The sequence below is a fragment of the Carcharodon carcharias genome, chromosome 5, assembly GCF_017639515.1.
Source record: "Carcharodon carcharias isolate sCarCar2 chromosome 5, sCarCar2.pri, whole genome shotgun sequence".
Classification (NCBI taxonomy): domain Eukaryota; kingdom Metazoa; phylum Chordata; class Chondrichthyes; order Lamniformes; family Lamnidae; genus Carcharodon; species Carcharodon carcharias.
The window spans coordinates 152,604,908-152,627,742 of NC_054471.1; the positions used below are offsets into that span (position 1 = coordinate 152,604,908).

Below are 22,835 nucleotides of genomic sequence, written 5' to 3' on the forward strand. Positions count from 1 at the left end.
CACTTGGCCCCTCGAGCCTGCTACACCTTTCAATAAGATCATAGCTGATCTGATTGTAACCTCCTGCCTACCCCCAATAACCTTTCACCTTCTTGTTTATCAAGAATCTGTCTGCCTCCAGAAAAATATTCAAAGACTCTGGAACTCCCTTCCTCAAAAGACAGTGGAAGCAAAGATTCACTACCCTCAGAAAAAAATTCTCCTCATATCAGTCTTAAATGGTTGACCCCTTATTTTTAAACAGTAACTCCTAGTTCTAGGTTATTCCCACAAGAGGAAACATCCTCTCCACATCCACTTATGTTTCAATCAAATCACCTCTTTCTCTTCGTACATCATAACATTCAAGGCTATGTGCCAAGTGCTAGTAAATGGGATTAGATAGGTAGGTCAGGCGTGCCTCACGTGTCAGTGCAGACTCGATGGGCCGAAGGGCCTCTTCTGCACTCTGTGATTCATACTCCAGTGAATACAAGCCTAACCTGTCCAACCTTTCCTCATAGGACAACCCACCCATTCCTGGTATTAGTCTGGTAAACCTTCTCTGAACTGCTAACACATTTACATCCTTCCTTAAATAGAGAAACCAGTACTGTACACAATACCCCAGATGTGGTCTCACCAGTGTCCTCTACAACTGAAACATAACCTCCCTACTTTTATGTTCAATTCTCCTCACAATAAACAAATGACATTCTATTAGCTTTCTTAATTATTTGCTGTACCTTGTGATTCATGCACTAGGCCACCCAGATCCTCCTGGAATCTCACCTCTGCAATCTCTCACTATTCAGATTTTTTTATTCTTTCTGTCAAAATGGACAATTTCACATTTTCTCATATTTTACTCCTTTTGCCAGATCTTTGCCCACTCATTTAACCTATGCTTCCCTTTGTAGCCTCCTTATGTCCTCTTCACAACTTACTTTCCTACCTATCTTTGTCTTCAGCAAATTTAGCAACCATACTTTTGGTCCCTCCATCCAAGTCATTCATATAAATTGTTAAAAGTTGAGACCCCAGCACTGAACCCTGTGACACACCATGCCAACCAGAAAAAGGACCCATTTATGCCTATACTTTCCTGTTACTAGCCAATCTCCTTTCCATGCCAATATGTTACTCCATGTACCATGAGGTTTTATTTTCCACGTTAACCTTTGAGGTATCAAATGCCTTCTGGTAATCTAAGTACAGTACGTCCACCAGTTTCACTTTATCTGCAACACATGTAATTCCTTCAAAGAACTCCAATAAATTGATTAAACAGGATTTCTTTTTAACAAAACCATGTTGGCTCTGCCTGATTGCCTTGAATGTTTCTAAGTGCCCTGCTATAACTTATTTAATAGCTTCTAATATTTTCCCTATGACGAATGCTAATCTAACTGGCCTGTAGTTTCCTGCTTCCTGTCTCCCTCGCTTTTTGAATGAAGGAGTTAGGGAATTTTGGAAAACTAAAACCAACACATCTGCTATCTCACTATCCACTTCTTTTAACATCCTAGGATGAAGTCTAGCCTGCAGTTCCAACAATTTGCTAAGTACCACTTGCCTGGTGATAATTTTCCTGAGTTCCTTCCTCCTTCCAATTCCTGATTTACAGCTATTTCTGGGGTGTTACTTGTTTTATTCGCAATAAGTGCTTGTTGTGGAAGAACGAGACTAAAGTTAGTCTTCTACTTCGAGCTGTCCTTTCCCCATGAAATGCTAATCTGTATTGCTCACCTTGGCTACATAACTCTTTATGCCCTTGCCTCACTGAATTCAATCAACGTTAGTTGTTAAATTTTCAATTGACTGAGCCTCAACGGTTTTCTGGAGGAGATAGTGGGAATCTGAAACTCTTTTTTTGCGTTAAGTGCTGCCTGACATCATCCCTGAATGGCCTGCCTCTAATTTTAAAGTTATACCCTCTTGATATGGACAGCCCCTGCAGAGGAAGTAGTTTCTATCCACCCTATCAAGCCCTTTAATCTGTATAAATAAAAACTTCTGTCAGATTATCCCTTAAAACCCTATACTCAAGGCAATACCGGTCTGTGAAACCTGTCCTTGTGATTTAATGCTTTTAGCCCAGATATCATTCTGGTTAACCTGCGCTGCACCCCATCCAAGGGCAACATATATTTTCTAAGGGTTGGTAAACACAGTACTTTAAATAGGATCTAACCTAAGAGTCAACCACATTTCTGTGGGTCTGGAGTCACATAGGCCAGATTTTCTTCTCTAAAGGACATTTGTGAACCAGATGGGTTTTTACAACAATCGACAATGGTTTCATGGTTGCCCTTAGCCTTTTAATTACAGAATTTTTTTTTATTGACTTCAAATTTCACTATCTGCCATGGTAGAATTCGAACCTGGATCCCCAGAGCATTACCCTGGGTCTCTGAATTACTACATTTTGGATTACTAGTCCAATGACAATACCATCATGCCACTGCCTCCCCCAATTTAATTGTATAATAGTGATATAATTTATTTATTTTTTTCATTCATGGGATATGGGCTTCCATGGCTGGGCCAGCATTTATTACCTATCCCTCGTTGCCCTTGAGAAGATGGTAGTGAGCTGCCTTCTTGAACTGCTGTAGTCCATGTGGTGTTGGTACAGCCACAGTGCTGTAAGGAAGGGAGTTCCAGGATTTTGACCCAGCGACAGTGAAGGAATGGCAATATATTTCAAGTCAGGATGGTGAGTGACTTGGAGGGCAACTTCCAGATGGCGGTGTTCCCATGAGTCTGCTGCCCTTTCCTTCTAAATGGTAGTGGTCAAGGGTTTGAAAGGTGTTGCCGAAAGAGCCTTGGTAAATTCCTGCAGTGCACCTTATAGATGGTATACACTGCTGCTACTGTGCGGTGGTGGAGGGAGTGAACCTGAAAGAGCTACCAACTAATTCCACACCCCTCCCCTGTCCTTTCCCCATAGCCCTGCCAATGTATCCTCTAAGTATATATCCAGTCCTTCAAGAATGTTACTATTGAATCTGCTTTCAGATTTCCATTCCAGATTATCATAACTTGCTGAGAAAAAACAAAAAATCTCTTCTCTAACACTGTCTTCCCCCTTTCTGTCCAATATCCTAAATCTCTGTCCTGCCAGTTAAAATAGTTTTCCCTATCTAGTCTACCAGAACCCCTCATCATTTTGAAATGAACAGAAATGTTTAACACTACTGATAAAAGTGTTAAATTGTCTTCAACTTGTTCTAGGGAAATACAAAATGTATTTATTTACTCACCTGGAAGAACTGAAAGCTCACCACCAAATAGAATCCAATGTTTGTGTTGGGCACAGAGGAACCCTTTTGTGTCTTTTGTTTTTTTGGAGATACTAGTACTTTTGCTTGCCACGTGCCAGTGTAAATGCTCCCAGGTCAGAAAGAAGTACAGAGTCTTAAATGACCAATATTTGGTCGCAGCACAGGAAATAAAATGATCTGCTGCAATCGCTGAGTGATGTTTGGGATGTGTCCCAGAAGCCTTGGGCTGGGTTGCACACTGAAGGCTCGCTCCTGCACCCCAGCATAAATGTCAGGGGCGAGCCTACCTCTGTGTGCCAGCTCCACTCGTTTTAATTTTTCAGCCAATGGACCATTAGTTATTGAGGTGAGACATCCGCCCCTCTTCAGGAGGAAATCCTGCCTCAGAGCTGCTGGCCAATTAGAGGCTGGCAGCCCTACAGTACTGGTGGCCCCACCAGGAGTGATAGCCACTGCTAGTACTGCAGCTATGCCAAAGAGGAGGCATTCAGTGATGGATCTGGACCTCCAGTTATGGCCAGGATCTTGGGCTAGCAAGCCCCATTGAGGCGGGGCACATTGGACAGGGCAGGGCAAGGGTGGATGTGGGGAGGAAAACTGTGGGTGGGGGATGGGTGGGGGGAGCACCCCAATTGGCACTGGTGACCTAGAAAGGAGGAACCCATTTCTCTGCCTCTCCCCCTTCCCACCCATTACAATATTGAACCTGCTGGGCTGCACATTGGGCACTCTTGTGCCAACTGTTAACTACCCACTTAAGGGCCTCAATTGGGTCAGTGGGGGGCTGCCCACCCAACACAATCTCTGCAACTTGTAAAATCATGGCAGAGGTGGGACTGACGATAGGCATGCCACCGATAGCTGCCGACTTATTTTGCAGGTCCACCTGCCTGCTTTCCTGCCTGTGAGTGACACATAAAATCCAGAGGCTTTTGCCTGAACCTTTCTTGATGAAGTGAAAAGAGGGACAAATGCTAATTTAAGCCAGTCAATCATATGCTTGGGGTGTGCTATTGTGTCAGAAAAGGAAGGGAAAGTTGTTGCGTATATTGAAATTTAATGAAAATAAAGCTCCTCAATGTCATTTTGAACCTGGGAATTCTGTCTATAATTTTCTTAATTAGGGTCCATGTGCTTCTTTTAAATGAAAGGTAAAACCTTGTGCCCTATAAAGTCAGGGCAAGGACCAGGGCTTTGACTGGAATGGTTGATATAGGGCTAACCCTGTATATTTGCATTAGGGAAATGGTATAATGATTTGCTGTGTTATCAAGAAGGGAGAGGGAAAAGAACCCATTCCTGCTTGGTTAAGATGTAATCCTAATGGCATACTGGTGTATGGACCACTAATTTGATCACCTGATTTAGTGTTCATCTGCGATACAAAGAGCAGGAGACACTGTTGTCTTCACAGTTCATCCTCTTGGACAGAAGATCCATCATGAGATTGCTGAAGATATTTCAAGCATCTGGAGGTGACCAACAGATTTCATGCTTTTGCTCTAGGATAGAAATCGTGTCAGTGCGGATGTGAAGGTAGCTGGATGCGTTTAACTGCTATCCCATATCCTGCAATTGTTTCAAAAAATTTGAAAAGACTGAGCGATCTTGGGGCCCTTATGAGTCTGAAAACTTGAGTTCTTCATCTTGGCAACAAGAAGGCAGAGTTCTCACAGGGGAGGTCTGTTTTCACAATTTGAGGTTTAAAATTGCCAACTTTGAGCCTTTATTGTTTTCCAGTTGTGCTCTTATTTTAATATTCCACTTAATACAGCCACTGTTCGAACCTCCTAGAGAGATAATGTTTCATGCACTGAGTACTGTGCTGTCACTATATTTGGTTTCAACTTCAGAGTTAGTGAACTGCAAGCAATTATTTTAGGTCTGCGAATTTGATTTGGCACTCTGACAAGACTCTCCTCTGAGTTCAAGCAGAGTTTTTAATGAAAGCCTGGTTCTCAATTTCATTTGGGTCAATAAATTGTCCCATTTTCATAACTTTTTATTTGCTGCCACACAAGGCAGTTTTAACATATCTGTCCTGAATCTCCCCAGGCCTTGCTGTGCATTCTTACTAAGTTTTAGAAAACCCACTAATTAGTCCAGAACTACTATACACTGGGTCCAGACCTGTGTTAGAATGTGGGAGACTTTAGAGTGTGTTGTAGGATGTTGGATACCATTCAGTAGGTCTTAATGAAATCTTCATAGTCTTAAGTAGGTTAACTATGTATTTATCAACTACAAGAACTATGCACGTATATACAGAAAAGGGTTCAAGCTAGGGGATGTCTCCATGCTTGTGCACATGGCTCTGTCCAGTACTAGACTGACCCCTAGGCACAGGTCATGTGTTCTCTTACATCATTGTGTGGGTGGTATTGTACTCATCCCCACGTTAACCTACATGTGCCAGACTCTCATACTGCACCTCCCCGCCAAGTCTTTACCCAATGTATTTCAAGTTATTCTAGTTTACCCCATGTATTACATCATTAGTACTACCCCATCTCTCTTTCCCCCACCCCACTTTTTCAAGTCTGAGTTCATAGGTTCAGGTGGTCTGGAGGCATTATAACCCTTCCATATCTCATTCATAGTACTATAGGAAGAGTGGTATCTCTGTCATTGCAGGTAAACTCTGTGATTTGGAGGTGGTTCTGGACTCTGGGGTTGTTCTGGCATCTGGGGTATCCTCCTCGATGTCTCTTGGCTGTACTGTGGGAATGGGTGATCTAGTGAGAAGGAGGAGACTCCTGTTTCTCCTGACTGTACTCTGTGGGGTGCCAACTAGTTAGGACTGAGGTTGATCATCGTCCTCCTTGATAGTACCCTCTCTCTTCAGGTCTTCAATCCAGACCTTTGTCACCCTTTTGTAGTTGTAGCAAGTGCTTGGGTGATTCCTTTTGTTGCAGGTGGAACCCTTCTGCCTGTAGGACTGCTGTCTTACTTGGATGTCCTGGTAATCCTTGGTTACCAACTCTGGTATTAGTTTTTTTCTGCGGGTTTGGAAATTGTGTGCAGAGTTTCCTGCCCATCTGGAGTACGGATGGGGCCAGACTGCATTGTATCAAGGTGGATCTCTAAGTTAGCAGCGCTGTAGGGATGTCCTTGTTCTTTTTTAGGAGGGCTTTTACTGTATGAACCCCTCTTTCAGCCTTTCCATTTGACTGTGGGTATCTTGGGGAGCTGTGTGTGGTGGCAAAGTGCACAATGTACTGATTTGAAAATTGTGGGCCATTATCAGGCATGATTTTCTCTGGGATGCCGTGGCTCACAAATGTTTCTTTCAGTGCCTTAATTACTGTCTCTGTAATAGTCGTATATTGTTGCTTCGCCTCGACCCATTTAGAAATGTAATCCACTGCTATAAGGAACAATTTGCTGTTGAAGATAAATAGGTCAATGCCCAACCCCTCCCATGGTCTGATAGGAAAATGTGGGTATGAGGGGCTCTGCCTGTGCCACACACACACCTGACAGTTTGCTATGGGGGTCTGCAATCGCTCTGGAAATGCCCGGGCACCAGACAGCGGATTGGGCCTGTCTCCTGCACTTGGTGATGCCCAGCTAGCCCTGGTATATATTTTTTGAAGGATCTCTGGCCAAAGGGAAATTGGGATGAACAGCTGCTCATCATAGGCCAGGAGATCATCTACGACCGTAAAATGTTTTTGCTGTTCGGACCAAGCTTTCCTGGTACCACTGCTTGGTCTTTATTATGGCTACCCTTGTTGGCAGCAACAGTGGATGCAGGCACTCTCCTCTGCAAATTTGTTCCTGGTGAATTGGCTGGAGTATACTTGTGGTTGCTGGTAGGTGTCTCTAGTCAATTGGGAGTGCCCTAACAGCTCTTCGGTAAGATTGATGTCCTATTTTGTCAGAAGGTCTACTGTGGCCCTGGAAAGTGCATCTTCCATTGTTTGGTTTTTACTTTGGATGTGTACTGTTTTGTTCACAAACCTCATGAGGTGTCAGCGGAACCTTTGGATTCTGGGAGGCATCTTTGCCAGCTCCTTCCCATCCAATAATTTTTTTCATTCATGGGATGTGGGCATCGCTGGTTGGGCCAGCATTATTTCCCACCCCTAATTGCCCTTGAGAAGGTGGTGGTAAGCAGCCTTCTTGAACTGCTGCAGTTCATCTGGTGTAGGTACACCCACAGTGCTGTTAGGAAGGGAGTTCCAGGATTTTGACCTGGTGATGGTGAAGGAGTGGCGATATATTTTCAAGTCAGGATGGTGAGTGGCTTGGAGGCGAACCTCCAGGTGGGTGGTGTTCCCATGTGTCTGCTGCCCTTATCCTTCTAGATGGCAGTGGCCGTGGATTTGGCAGGTACTCTCTAAGGAACCTTGGTACATTCCTGCAGTGGCTTATGGTCTGTTTCAATTGTAACCTTGAGGCCGACGATATTGTCTGAAAACTTCCCGCATGCCCATGTGACTGCAAGGCCCTCCTTTTCTATAAAAGCATATCTCGTCTCCATGTCCGACAGCCATCTGTAAGCTCACTAAACTGGTTGGCAACTTGCATCCAGTTGTTCCTGGAATAGGACCGCTCAGAGGCCTGTGGACGCAGCATTCGCTTTGCTGGTGGGCAGGGATGGGTCGTAGTGGGCCAGAATGCCAGTGACGAGCAGCATCGCCTTGATGTGAGTGAAAGCTTGCTCTTAGAAACATAGAAACTAGGAGCAGGCCTTTCGGCCCTTCAAGCCTGCTCCACTATTCAATAAGGTCATGGCTGGTCCTCTATCTCAACACCATATTCCTGCTTTCTCTCCATACCCCTTGATGCCCCTAATATCCAAAAAGTGATCAATTTCTTTCTTGAATATACTCAGTGACCTGGCCTCTACAAGGAGTGAGAGTCCCAGCACCATGCCTGGTCTTTACTAAGCAGATGTCTGGAAGGTTCTGTGACCTGTGCCCCAATTTGATAAAAATTTTGCCAGCTGGTTCACCATCCTCAAGAATTGCTGTAACGTGAGAATCGAAGATGGGATTGGGAACTCACTAATAGCTTAAGTTTTCTATGAATCCATCGTGATGCCTTTATTGCCGACTATTTGACCCAGGAATCGAAATTGACGTTTTGAAAACCTCGCATTTTGTCATTCAGTGTCAGCCCTGCTTCCTGCAGTCACTCTAAAACTGCTGTGAGTCTCTTGTCATGTTCACCCACCATTGTACCATGAACATGTGGCAAATGACCTTCTGAAGGCCCTGCAAAATGACCGACATTATACAATGGAATATTTCTGGCACTGAAGTGATTCCAAATGGCGGGCAGTTAAAGCAGAACCTCCAAAGTGGGTGATGAATGTGGACTCTTCATCAAGGGCAAGTTGCCAAAGGCCGCTGTTAACACCCAGTTTTGAAAATACAGTGCTCTCCCGAGTTTAGTCAGGCTTTCATTCCTGATGACATGGGATGTACTTCTGACTATTGCTTTATTGAGCCACGTCAGGTCGACACAAATACAGATGGATCTGTTTGGTTTTGAGACTGGGACCATCCCGGAACACCATGCAGTTGTTTGGGTAACTGGGTGGATGACTTCCATCCAGCTGCTGCTGCACTTGTTTCATGAGGATAAGAACAATGGACAGTAAATTTGGGTTCAAGCAAGGAGCTATCTCCATGCTTGCTGTCCAGCACGAGCCTGACCCCCTAGGTGCAGGTCATGTGTTCTCTTACATCACTGTCTGGGGCACTGTACTCTGTCCCATGGTAACCCGCTATATGCCAAATCCTTCTACTGCAGTGTTAACCCTAAACACTGTCATCTGCAGCAGAAAAAGATGCTAGGCCTTGCATTCCTTGGCCATGGAATAGAATCTCCTAGGCACTCGTTACACTGGCTGGGGATGTATGGGGCTGCTGGGTAGTAAGAAGTGGCGGCTTTGCTGGAATTTATATTCCCCCTGCTGCAGCGTGGGCACAAGGTGCAACCAGGACCATTTAACATAGGGAAACCTTACCCTGACCTGGTGTACTCTAGCAGGCCAAGAGGCAGTGGTCACACCTTGATCAGTGGCCCAGGTGTATTGGGGCCTGTTGTTCCATTACGCAGATGTTTGCAAAACCTATAGTTACTTTTTTAACCACAGAGTACCTTAGGCTGTTGGTAGTTACTCATTTTCCTATTGCTAGGATTCGGGGTAAAGACTTTACAGTAAACAGCTAAGTGGATGGCTAGTGAAAGCTAATCACTAGCATCTTGCAGGGAAGAAGAGTAAGGAGCAGCTTTTATTATTTGGCCATTTTCAAGCCATCTCTCTTTCAGATTCCAACTGACAGCATGTAACAGGCTGTTAACTGGAGTAGTCCTCACATATCTATAAACATTAAAGTCTTGGTTGAAATGCAGTATGCAACAAACTCTTTGGCAGATCAGCCCTGACTGCATATGTTATAGTCCTTATTTATGGGCCTTCCTTCCCTAAGTCCGTACCATTTTGCTAGGTTCTTATGGTGTGTGGAGCGCATGCAAAATGGAGAAAATGAATAATTTTCTTTGCATATCCTCTGCATACAACAGCCCTATCCACGTGGTCTTGTAGGGATTTTGTTTTGGGAAAGTTGGTGTTTGTTCAAAATGAGCTGCTGCAAGTTGTGAGCCTTTAAAATTCAGAAGCTGGAGACTACAAATGGCACCACCAATGCATCATTGTTGATGGTAGTTTTGTATAGATTCAGTATGTGGCTTTCCCCAGAACCTATGAAACTAAGCACTCCAATGATTAGTACATGATGGATATAGGAATAAAGACAGTCTGACAAATCATTGATTTTTTTTATTATGTTGATAAATTTCTAAATACAATCTATACCTATAAGCGATTTTTATCATCAGCCATTTCAACATGTTCCTATGTTGGAGCTCTGGAATGTCTCCTGACTGCTGAGGCAACATTTACTTTAAGTGGCGCAGGAAAAATGAGGTAATTTCTTGGAACTACCGAGTTAAAAATGTGTTTTCTTTCACTTTTCTATGTAGATATTTTCTTTTTATTTTACCTTCTAATTCCTTACTGCTTCTGCTTATTTAACTTTATAGATTTATGCTTTATATCATTCGACCCATGGTCTCTGAAATAAACTGATGGCATTGCACAAGTAGGCAACCAATCCCCAGGCTTCTTGAATCAGGTTCACAAGTAAGAACCTTTGAAATAAAAACAAAAAACTCTGAACGCCGGAAATCCAAAGCAAACACAGAAATACGTGGAAAAACTCAGCAGGTCTGGCAGCATCGGCAGAGAAGAGCAAAGCTGACGTTTCGAGTCCTCAAGACCCTTCGACAGAACTGAGTAAAAATAGGAGAGGGATGAAATATAAGCTTGGTTAAGGGGGAGGGGTCGGGGGGTGAAGAAGGTGGGGGGTGTTGTTGGGACAAGCAGACAGTGATAGGAGCAGATAACCAAAAGATGTCAAACACGAGGAGAGAAATGGAAAGCAATGAAGGTGAACAAGGCAAGAGAGAGATTCGAAAGTTCTGAAGGAGAGTAAAACAAAACTTCTGGAAGGTAGGCATTTCTTGAAGAGCAGTAGCAGTCAATTAAACACAGAGATAAAAACAAAAAACTGCGGATGCTGGAAATCCAAAACAGAAACAGAATTACCTGGAAAAACTCAGCAGGTCTGGCAGCATCGGCGGAGAAGAGCAAAGTTGACGTTTTGAGTCCTCATGACCCTTCAACAGAACTAAGTAGAAATAGGAAAGGGATGAAATATAAGCTGGTTTACGGGGGATGGTGGGGGAAGAAGGAGGGTGGTTGTTGGGACAAGCAATTGACTGCCACTTCTCTTCAAGAAATGCCTACCTTGAAGAAGTTTTGTTTTACTCTCCGTCAGGATTTTCAAATCTCTCTCTTGTTCACCTTCATCGCTTTCCATTTCTCTCCTGGTGTTTGATATCTTTTGGTTATCTGCACATATCACTGCTTGCTTGTCCCAATAATCCTCCCCCCACCCCTTCTTTCCCCCCCACCCCCTCCCCCTTAAACCAGCTTATATTTCATCCCTTTCCTATTTCTACTTAGTTCTGTTGAAGGGTCATGAGGACTCGAAACATCAACTTTGTTCTTCTCCGCCAATGCTGCCAGACCTGCTGAGTTTTTCCAGGTATTTCTGTTTTTGTTAAGAACCTTTGAACATAGGGTTTGAAGGAATTCACATGCCGACACTTAACCTGTATGATTTTGCTCTGCGTGATATTGAAACATTGAAACTAATCCATTTAAGATAATAGATTAAAGTTTTTATTCAACTCCAGGCAAAAGAATTTCATACTACTCTGAAGTGTTTTAAGCATTTGTACACTAATATTCAGCAGGAGTACTGTGGAAAAAAAATAGATTCTTTGAAGAATGCTACCTGATTTCATTCTGTAAAGTTCAGCATTTCTGTACATCATCAGCCCACACTGTGAAATTTGATTGATGGAAATATCATCAAAATACAAATTACACAAATTACAAAATACAAATATTAGGGTAACACTTTTTTGTCCTTTCATGGGCTGCCCATCCCTAATTACCCTTGAGAAGGTGCACTACTGTTTTGAAGACCCTGTTTAAAACAGGATCCATAGTGGTAATGCATAGCGGACTCGTAATCTGGTGGGGTCATGGGTTCAAATCCCACCACGGCAGCTAGTGGAATTTAAATTCAATTAATAATCTGAAATTGGAAAGCTAGTCTCAATAATGGTGACCATAAAACCATCTGGTTCAATAATGTCCTTTAGGGAAGGAAATCAGCCATTCTTAGCCTACATGTGACTCACACTTAACTGCTGTCTGAAATGGTGTGGCATGCCACTCAGTTCAAGGGCAGTTAGGGATGGGCAACAAGTGCTGGACTTGCCAGTGACGCCCATGTTCCATGAAAGAAATTTAAAAAAAACATTGAGAAGCGCAAGTTTTCAATGTTGCTTCATCTACAATGCACATTTTGTCAAAACTTTAAATATTCTGCATGCAGGCACACCTGCTTCAAATTTAACATTTTCATTTGAGAAAATGAAGCATTATTTTGTAAAGGGAGATGAATTGCCTAAAGTTGATTTTTTAAAATTTGAAGACTTTTCACACAATTACAAATCGGAAGAGATTTAACTATTTGCTGGGAGATGGTGCCATCTGCTGGCTAATGAGAAAGCTGGTATGATTTCCAAATTTCCTGATCGGCAATCCTTACAGTTAAGGGGTGGTTCTCTATCCGAGTGCATTTCAGTAAATTGTTGTGTGACATAATCGGCTCTTGAAAGGCCTTGATGTAAAACTTGGGAATTCGGTTAGCAGCATACTTTAGGAGGACATATATCTCTGTCCATTTCGCCAGTCTATGGCAAATAAATTTTAACACACAAAAGTATGAAATGATACATTTTGGTCGGAAAAATGAAGAGAGGCATTGTGAACTAAATGTTACAATATTGAAGGAGTTGTGACTGAGACTTGTGTTGTGTGTACACAAACCTTTGAAAGTGGCTAGACAAGTTGAAGGCTATTTTTTTCCTTCAAAGAAAGCACATGGGATCCTTAACTTTATAAATAAAGGCAGAGAGTGCAAAAAGAAGGAAGTTAACCTAAATTCTGGCATCTTGATTTTAATTGCTTCATGATTGGCAGTCTTCAGCTCAGAAAGGCCCCAAGTCCTGGAAATCCCTTCCTAAACTAAACCTCTCTGCTTCTCTACCTCATTTTCTTTCATAATGTGCCCCTTAAAACCTCTTTAACCAAGCTTTTATCAGCATTCCTAATACCTTCTGTGGTTCGGCATCAACATTTAGTTTCATATTGCTCCTGGGAAGTGCCTTAGGAAGTTTTACTATGTTAAAGGCGCTATATAAAGGCGAGTCATCATTGTTGTAAAGTTCTGTAAAAACACTGGTCCAGCCTCAGTTCTGTATTGTGTATTGTGTCCAGTTCTGGGTACCGCACTTCCGTAAGGATATCAAGACCATAGACAGGATGCAGAATAGATTTACTAGAGCTCTATCAGGGATAAAGGAATTCAGTCATGTGGAGGTATTGGAGAAGCTGGGGTTGTTTTCTTTAGAAGGTTGAGGGAAGATTTCATAAAGATGTTAAAAATCATGAAGGGTTTTGATGGACTAAATAAGGAGAAAGTGTTTCCAGTGACAAAAAGATTGGTAACCAGAGGACACAGATTTGAGGTGATTGAGCAATAGAACTAGACCAGACATGAGAAAGAAAAAACAACTTACACAGCGAGTTATGATCTGGAATGCAAGACCTGAAGGGATGATGAAAAAGGTTCAGCAGTAAATAGTCATTTGGTAGTACAGAACTTGAGTTTTACTTGAAAAGAGCCTTTTTTGTTGAAGCTTTTCGCCTCACACTCAGCAGGACAATTTGCACGAAAATACCAATGTCGGGGGGAACAACTTATTTATACTGTGTGAGAAGAGAATGCTGGTGTATGAATTTCAGTGCCAGTGTGAGGCTAGGAAAAAAGGCTGTTTGTCCCAAAGACTGGCGGATCGTATCAAATAGCATGTCCCTTCTGCTGTTTGTAACGGACCGTACCCAACCAGCCTGTACTTGCAAAACTCCAAAATAGTATCCAACATTAGAAGTGGCTCTGTGATTGGACAACATTTTTAAAATAATCTTCAGTGTGCTAAGAATTATGCTGATAACCGATTTAAGATTGTCAGTCGGGCTCTCAGTGTGGTGTGTTTGCATGTACTGGGAGCTACATGTATTAATACACAGAGCCTTGTTTGCAGACAGAAAGGACAATTACACACATTGCATCTGTTTCAGCTAAACAAAATAAGTGACAGCCATTTGCTGGTTCATTCCTCAGGGCAATGTCTTGACCAACAGAGTCAAGCTGCCTGGTTTAAATTTCAAACAATGCTTGGCAGCTATCTGCCAGTCACAACCAGCTGGTATATTTTCCATGGCAATGCCTCTACCAATCAGAGCCTACTTGCCAACCAATCAGCACGCTCTTCTCATACAGTATAAATGTGTTGTTTCCCCTGATGTTGGTATTTTCTTCTGAATTGTGCTGATGAGTGCAAAACAAAAACCTTTGACCAAAAATAGTCTCTTTTTTCCAACGATACTCAAGTTCAGCATTAACTGTCAAAGAGAATTGAATATATACTTGAAGGAAAATAAACTCTTGGGGAAGTGAGACTAATTGGATAGTTCCACTAAACACCCGGTGCATTTACAATGGGCTTAATGGCATCCTTCTGTGTTATATTATTCTGATTCTATGGAACTTGTCTTTAAATGGACCAACAAAGTTTCTCAAAAGCTTGTATACAAAACACTATACTTTTATGAAATATATGAAAATATATAAAACCATGGCTACTTCCTAAAATTTCAAAGCTGGGCAGTGACCTTTTAAAAATGGCTGGACTTTGATTCTGGGCTCTGGACTCGGGTGAAACAATAATTCTTTTCTTTGTGGTCTTTGCCCTGTAAATCTTTATTTCTCCATCCCCCTTTTTATTGTATGAATGTACGGGGGTCGGGGGGGGGGGTGGTTACGTAGTAACACCCTGTGTGCGAATAAACTAACCCTCTGAGTTTACCCTGTCTCAAGTTTGCTGTGCGGTTACGAATAAAAATTGGATCACACCAAAAGCTGAGGGGTTGGGAAAAACGCCACTGCTTGTAAAGGGGGAAATCAAAATAAAAACACCATTCTGTTTATGGACGGGTTGTGAAAGGGAAATCAGGGCTGTTTACATTAAACCCCCTCCTCTCCATAACAAGCTGTAGTTGTACAATACAAGTAAATATACAATGTCCAAAGCAGCTGTTTATCATGGTTTGGTGCTACCTTTCCTTATTTTTATTTTTGTCATTAAAATTTCTCTAATATCTGACTATTAATGTTCTTTTACAAATTTTAAGAACATTTTGTTGGTGGGATTTGAATAGAATTCCACATGAAGTTTAATGAAAATTAAGAGGGTAATTTTTACCCGACCTGCCTTTTGGGAAACTGATGTGGTCAGATGGGCCACCCATTTTAAATGAAGCTAAAGGAAGGTAAAATTGGGCAAATAAACCGCAAACTCACTTTTCCCCTGAGACGAGAAGAAAGTTTACTCCTTAATGGTGTTAGAGCTCTCCAAAAGCAGAGCTTTCTTTTAAAGAGGTGCTGTGAAATCAAGTGTATAGTATTTTATGATTTCCTGTTGGTTTTGAACTCTAATGTCAAGCTTATGAAAGAATTCAAGAGCAGATCTGTTGTCAACAGCTACTGGTTGCAATTTTGTGTGGTTGAAGTTAGTCTATATCTTTCCTGTTTGTTCACCTGCAATTATCAGCCCTGTCTCTCAAATAAAATTATTTTGTTCAGACAAATTTAGTTTAACACAGAGTTTTTGGTAATTAAGTTGTTTGAGGTTTAAAACTAATTTTTGTATGAACACAGCCCAATTTCTAGGTGCTCCCTGGATGGCTAGAAGTACCACTGGAAATCTACACATGTGACACAGCTCATTTTTCAGTTGATGGGATCAGTGATGTAGCCGATGACTGCTTCTAAAGGCTAACACCACACTTAAATGTGCAATTGGTGGCGTGTCCATCTTCTACACCATTTCTTGCTATTGTGGATTGTAGACTGTGTATGTTATACTCTAGAAAACAGACACTTTGTTGAAGCTTTTCACCTTGCACTCATCAGGGCAATCGCAAGAATACCAATGTCAGGGGAAGCAAGAACTTTATAAAAGTTGTTGTTTCCCCTGACATTGGTATTCTTGTGATTGCCCTGATGAGTGCAAGGTGAAAAGCTTCAACACAGTATTTTTTTTTTCAGCAATGCTCAAGTTCTGTATGACCAAACAACCGGTCATTTGAAAACGAGTGCGGATCTTGAAGGCAGGTCAGTTGAAAAAGAGAGCGGAAATTGAAAAAGGGAGGGGAAGCTGAAGCGGAGCAGCCAGCATGTAAGCGGCCAGCGTGTGAGCGGCCCAGTGAAGGAGTGGAGCTTTGAGGCTTTGGCTCGAGATGCTTCGGCGAGCAGAGGCTGAGGACTAGCTTGCTCCCAGTGGGGTAGGGCCGGGTAAAGTCCTTTAAGTAAATTAGGAGTAGGTAGGGGCAGTTGGGGCAGTCGAGTGCTCCGAATGCAGCATGTGGGAAGTCATGGACAGCACAATTGTCCCTGGTGACTACACCTGCAAAAGGTGCATCCAGCTGCAGCTCCTGAGAAGCCGAGTTAGGGAACTGGAGCTGGAGTTGGATGAACTTCGAATCATCCGAGAGGCAGAGGCAGTAATAGACAGGAGTTTCAGGGAGACAGTCACCCCTAAAAGTCAGGAGGCAGGCAGCTGGGTGAATGTCAGGAGAGGAAAGGGCAACAGACAGAAAGAGCAGAGCACCCCCGTGGCTGTTCCCAGCAACAATAGGTATACCGTTTTGGAAACTGTTGGTGGGGACGACCTACCAGGGACAAGTTGTAGTGGACACGTCTCTGGCACCGAGGCTGGACCCTCAACTCAGAAAGGAGGGAGGGAAAAGAGGAGAGCAGTAGTGATAGGGGATTCAATAGTTAGGGGGACAGATAGGAGGTTCTGTGGGAGAGATCTAGAATCCCGGATGGTCTGATGCCTCCCTGGTGCCAGGGTCTGCGATATCTCGGATCGAGTTCTCAGTATTCTCAGGAGGGAGGGTGAGCAGCCAGATGTCATAGTCCATGTAGGGACCAATGACATGGATAGGAAGGAGAAGGAGGTCCTACAAAGAGAGTTTAGGGAGTTGGGTGTAAAGTTGAAGGACAGGACCTCCAGGGTTACGATCTCAGGAGTGCTACCCGTGCCACGTGCTAATGTGGCTAGAAATAGGAGGATAATGCAGCTAAATGTGTGGCTAAGGAGATGGTGCAGGAGGGAGGGCTTCATGTTTCTGGACAATTGGACTCTGTTCCAGGGAAGGTGGGACCTGTTCCGACGGGACGGTTTGCACCTGAACAGGAGGGGGACTAACATCCTTGCGGGTGGGTTTGCTAGTGCTGTTCCGAGGGGTTTAAACTAGATTTGAAGGGGGGGCGGAACCAGAGTGTTAGAGCAGATAGTGAGGTGGAGAAGGATAAAGGTCAAGTGAGGAATGCATTTATAGACAGAAATCAAGGGTCTGTACGTGATAGAAATGTTCTCAGGTGCATCTATTTCAATGCAAGGAGTATTGTCGGAAAGGCAGATGAGCCTAGGGCGTGGATTGGCACGTGGGATTACGACATTATTGCTATTAGTGAGACTTGGTTGCAGGAGGGGCAGGACTGGCAGCTCAATGTTCCGGGCTTCTGTTGTTTCAGACGTGATAGAGGGGGAGGGATGAAAGGGGGAGGAGTGGCATTACTAGTCAGGGAAAATATCACAGCTGTGCATAGACATGACAGCCCGGAGGGCTCATCTACAGAGGCCATATGGGTGGAACTGAGGAGCGGGAAAGGTGTGACCACACTAATAGGATTGTATTATAGACCGCCCAATAGTCAGAGAGAATTGGAGGAGCAAATCTGTAGAGAGATAGCAGACCGATGTAAGAAACAGAAAGTTGGGATAGTAGGAGATTTTAACCTTCCACATATTGACTGGGACTCCCATACTGTAAAAGGGTTGGATGGCTTGGAGTTTGTCAAATGTGTTCAGGAAAGTTTTCTAAATCAATATATAGAGGTACCAACAAGAGAAGATGCAATACTTGATCTCCTATTAGGGAACCAGACTGGTCAGGTGACCATTTGTGGCCACATGTATAGGCGAACATTTTGGGTCCAGTGACCACAATGTCATTAGTTTTAAGTTAATTATGGATAAAGATAAGTCTGGTCCTCGAGTTGAGCTTCTAAATTGGAGAAAGGCCAATTTTGTGGAAATGAGAAAGGATCTAGGAAGAATGGATTGGGATAAGTTGTTTTCTGGCAAGGATGTGTCCAGTAAGTGGAAGGCATTCAAAGGCAAAATTTTGAGAGTGCAGAGTTTGCATGTTCCTGTAAGGATTAAAGGCAAAGTTAACAGGCATAGGGAACCTTGGTTTTCAAGTGATATTGGCGATCTGGTTAAGAAGAAGATAGAGGTGTATAGCAGGTATAGGCAACAAGGAGCAAATGAGGTACTTGTAGAGTATAGAAAATGTAAGAAAATACTAAAGGAAATCAGGAAGGCAAAAAGAAGACATAAGGATGCTTTGGCAGATAATGTGAAGGTAAACCCAAAGGGTTTCTACAAGTATATTAAGAGTAAAAGGATAATAAGGGACACAATTGGTCCCCTTGAAGATCAGAGTGGTCGTCTATGTGTGGAGCCTCACGAGATGGGGGAGATCTTAAATGGTTTTTTTGCATCAGTATTTACTCAGGAAACTGGCATAGTGTATAAGGAAGGAGGGCAAACAAGCAGTAGTGTCATGGAACATATAGGGATTAAAGAGGAGGAGGTGCTTGCTGACTTACAGCAAATAAAGGTAGATAAATCCCCTGGGCCTGACATGATATTCCCTCGGACCTTGAGGCAGACTAGTGTAGAAATTGCAGGGGCCCGGGCAGAAATATTTAAAATGTCCTTAGCCACGGGTGAGGTGCTGGAGGATTGGAGGGTAGCTCATGTTGTTCCGTTGTTTAAAAAAGTCTCCAAAAGTAAACCAGGTAATTACAGGCCACTGAGCCTGATGTCAGTAGTAGGTAGATTATTGGGATGTGTTCTGAGAGATCGGATATACAATTATTTGGACAGCTAAGGGCTGATTAAGGATAGTCAGCATGGCTTTGTGCGTGGTAGGTCATGTTTAACGAACCTTGTGGACTTTTTCGAGGAGGTTACCAAGAAATTAGATGAAGGAAAGGCTGTGGATGTTGTCTGCATGGACTTTAGCAAGGCCTTTGACAAGGTCCCACATGGGAGGTTATTTCAGAAAGTTCAGACACTTGGTATCCATGGAGAGGTTGTAAACTGGATTTGAAATTGGCTGTGTGGGAGAAGACAGACAGTGGTAGTGGATGATTGCTTCTCAGACTGGAGGCCTGTGACTAGTGGTGTGCCTCAGGGATCTGTGCTGGGAACATTGTTGTTTGTTGTCGATATCAGCGATCTGGATGATAATGTGGTGAATTGGATCAGCAAGTTTGCTGATGACACTAAAATTGGAGGCGTTGTGGACAGCGAGGAAGGCTTTCAAAGCTTGCAGAGAGATCTGGACCAACTGGAAAAATGGGCCAAAAAATGGCAGATGGAATTTAATGCGGAAAAGTGTGAGGTGTTACATTTTGGAAGGACAAACCAAGGTAGGACATACACAGTAAATGGTAGGGCACTGAGGAGTGCAGAGGAACAAAGGGATTTGGGAGTTCAGATACATAATTCCCTGAAAGTGACGTCACAGGTAGACAAGGTTGTAAAGAAAGCTTTTGGCATACTGGCCTTCATAAATCAAAGTATTGAGTATAGGAGTTGGGATGTTATGGTGAGGTTGTATAAGACATTGGTGAGGCCAACTTTGGAGTATTGTGTGCAGTTCTGCTCGCCTAACTACAGGAAGGATATCAGTAAGATTGAGAGAGTGCAGAAAAGATTTACTAGGATGTTGCCGGGTCTTAAGCAGTTGAGTTACAGGGAAAGATTAAACAGGTTAGGACTTTATTCCTTGGAGCGTAGAAGAATGCGGGGAGATTTGATAGAAGTTTACAAAATTATGAGGGGTATAGACAGAGTAAATGTGAGTAGGCTCTTTCCACTTAGATTAGGAGAAATAAACACGAGAGGACATGGCTTTAGGGTGAAAGGGGAAAGGTTTAGGGGAAACATTAGGGGGAAGTTCTTCACTCAGAGAGTGGTGAGAGTGTGGAACAAGCTACCATCTGACGTGGTAAATGTGGGCTCACTCTTAAGTTTTAAGAATAAATTGGATAGATACATGGATGGGAGAGGTCTGGAGGGTTATGGACTGGGTGCAGGTCAATGGGACTAGTGGCATAATATTTCGGCACAGACTAGAAGGGCCGAATGGCCTGTTTTCTGTGCTGTAGTGTTCTATGGTTCTAAATTATACTCTGTTGAAATGGGTATTATTAGATGGCAGTAAGTTCACAGGAGACATTAAATAATCAGTTTTATGAAGAGGGCTGCAGGGAGCATACTTAAGCCATTTCTTAATTGGGTTTCCCTTCCTTCCTTTTCCTGTTGGTACTGTAGATTGTATTTTACCCAGCACCATTTTTGATAACATTGCATTTCCTAATGCGAATCCCCCTATCTGTTAGGTTTGGAAAGAGATAGGGACCTATGGATGGATGCTGGGCTGAATGAGAGATTGTGCCCATCGATCAATATTTACACACTCGTTTAGTGGCAGACTTAACCTTGTCAACTGTGCATTTGTGCAAGTTTCCCTTCTTAAAGAAAGTTGGGGACAAGCAGTCCAATGGCATCACTAAGATATGTGAAACCTTGACTAAACATAGATTGATGCGTTGGATGCTGGTGTGAATGGGGCTGATCATAATGCTACTAACTCGAGTTTGATGCATCTACTTTAGTATGAGCAAAGCTGTCGAGCAATTTAATATAGTAGACTTGTTTATGAGCACATGAATGGTATGGTGACTCATCTGAGACATTACAGTATCACGCAAAATATTTTTTAAAATTAGAAATGAGAAAGGAAGGCTTTAAATAGTTTTGTCAATAACATTTGACGTGTTGTTCATATGTTTTGTCTTTAAGGGACGTGCCAACCTGACCGATGAGAAGCTGCAGTTTGCTCACCCACATCCAGAGGTGAGGAACCTGGATGATGCGGTTCGGTGTCTCAAACCTACTGCAATTATAGGTACATTGCATTTTTTTTGGCTTTCTCTGCTAACTCCTACACTCTATCTGCCTCCTCATTACTCAAATCTTTTGAACACTATTTCAAATTTACCCCTTGCAGCATACACTAAAATAGGATTTTTTTTTTGGCACCCTGAGGTCAGCTAACTGGCGCAACATATTTCAGCTCCAGCTGCTATCTTCACTATTATGATCCTGCTACCTGTGTCAGTGTGATACCTGGTGTCATTCTAACGGTTATAGCAGGTTTTGTGCTTCATTCCTCCTCATCAAGCCTAAATTTTCTCATGTTGGACTGCTACATAACTACCTCGATTATTGTCCAAAGTAAATTAAATCACCAGGAGGACTACAGCCTAACAATGTGTCAATATAATTTATTTCAGAGACACCAAAAAGCAAAGCATTACTTTCTTTACCTATAACTTTTGTTAACTAGTTTCTCTCCTCTCTCCCCTCATGCCCTTTGAGCTCATCTTGCCTATGAAATCCACCCCTGCCCCATTGCTCCCCATTTTCCATTGTACTGCTGACCACCCAACTTGCCCTCCTGTTTCCCATGTATACGGTTCCTCTTCAGGTGTTGGCCCTCCCCCAACCCCCCCTCAAAAACCAACCCTTGACCCCACTGTCCTTGCAGACCACTGTTCCATCTCCAACATCCATTTCCCCTCAAGTCTCCCAAATCCGTTCCACCTTTCCCGAAACTCCAGGTTTGGATCCCTCCAATCAGGTTTCCAGCCCCCGCCGCAGTACCAAAACAGCTCTTATCAAAGTTGCCCGTGATGTCCTTTGTGACTGTGACCATGGTAAACCTTTCCCACCTCCTTCTCCTTGACTTGTGTACAGCCTTTGATGTGGCTGGACCACACTATCCTTTACATTGTTGTCCAGCTGGGTGCGACTGCTCTTGCCTGGTTCCATTCCCATATCTATATAGTCATGGCCAGAGAATCACTTGCAGTGGCTTCTCTTGCCACTCCTGAACCATTGCCTCTGCTGTCCCCATGAATCTATTCTTTCCCCTCTTTTCTGCTCACCGCATCCCTTCCCCCTCCCTTCAAATGAGCATACAACCTCATTCATGCCATCACTAAGAGCACCTATTTCCACCTCTGTAACCTTGACTCATTTAACCCTTGTCTCAGTACATCTGTAACAGAAACCTTCATTCATGCCTTTATTACCTCCAGGTATTCCAACGCACTCCTGGCTGTTTTCCCAGTTTCTACCCTATGTGAACTTGAGGTCATTTAAATCTCTGCTACCATGTCTTAACTCGCATCAAGCCTTAGTCACTTATTAACCCTGTAGTCGCTGACCCACAGTACCCCGCCCCCATCCCAGGTAAAGTAATGTCTTGATTTTAAAATTCCCTCATCCTTGTTTCCAAATCCTCCATGACCTTGCATCTCCTTACCTCTGCAATCTCCTCCACAATTCTCTGAGATATCTGCTCTCCTCTAATTCTGGCCTCTTGTGCATCAATTTAACCGCTGCACCATTGGTGGCTGCACTTTAAGTTGTCCGGACTCCAAGCTCTGGAATACCCTCCACCCACCTCTCGACCTCTGCCTTGCTTTTCTTGTTTAACACACTCATTAAAACCTATCTCTTGACCAAGCTTTCATTTTATAATGCTCCTGTGAAGCATCTTGGGACCTTTTATTATGTTAAAGTCACTATATAAATATAAGTTGTTATATAACTGTAAAGATATAGTGAATGCTACTG

At 43.1% G+C, this 22,835-nt stretch overlaps 1 protein-coding gene across 2 annotated transcripts in view; it reads left to right on the forward strand.

Moving 5' to 3' along the window:
- Positions 1 to 22,835, forward strand: part of me1 (malic enzyme 1, NADP(+)-dependent, cytosolic) — a 598,180-nt gene that overhangs the window by 506,329 nt on the left and 69,016 nt on the right. For both annotated transcript variants that reach the window (XM_041187865.1, XM_041187866.1), the window contains exon 10: positions 20,994 to 21,099. In XM_041187865.1, coding sequence (XP_041043799.1) covers positions 20,994 to 21,099 — 106 coding nt within the window. The remainder of the gene's footprint in view (positions 1 to 20,993; positions 21,100 to 22,835) is intronic.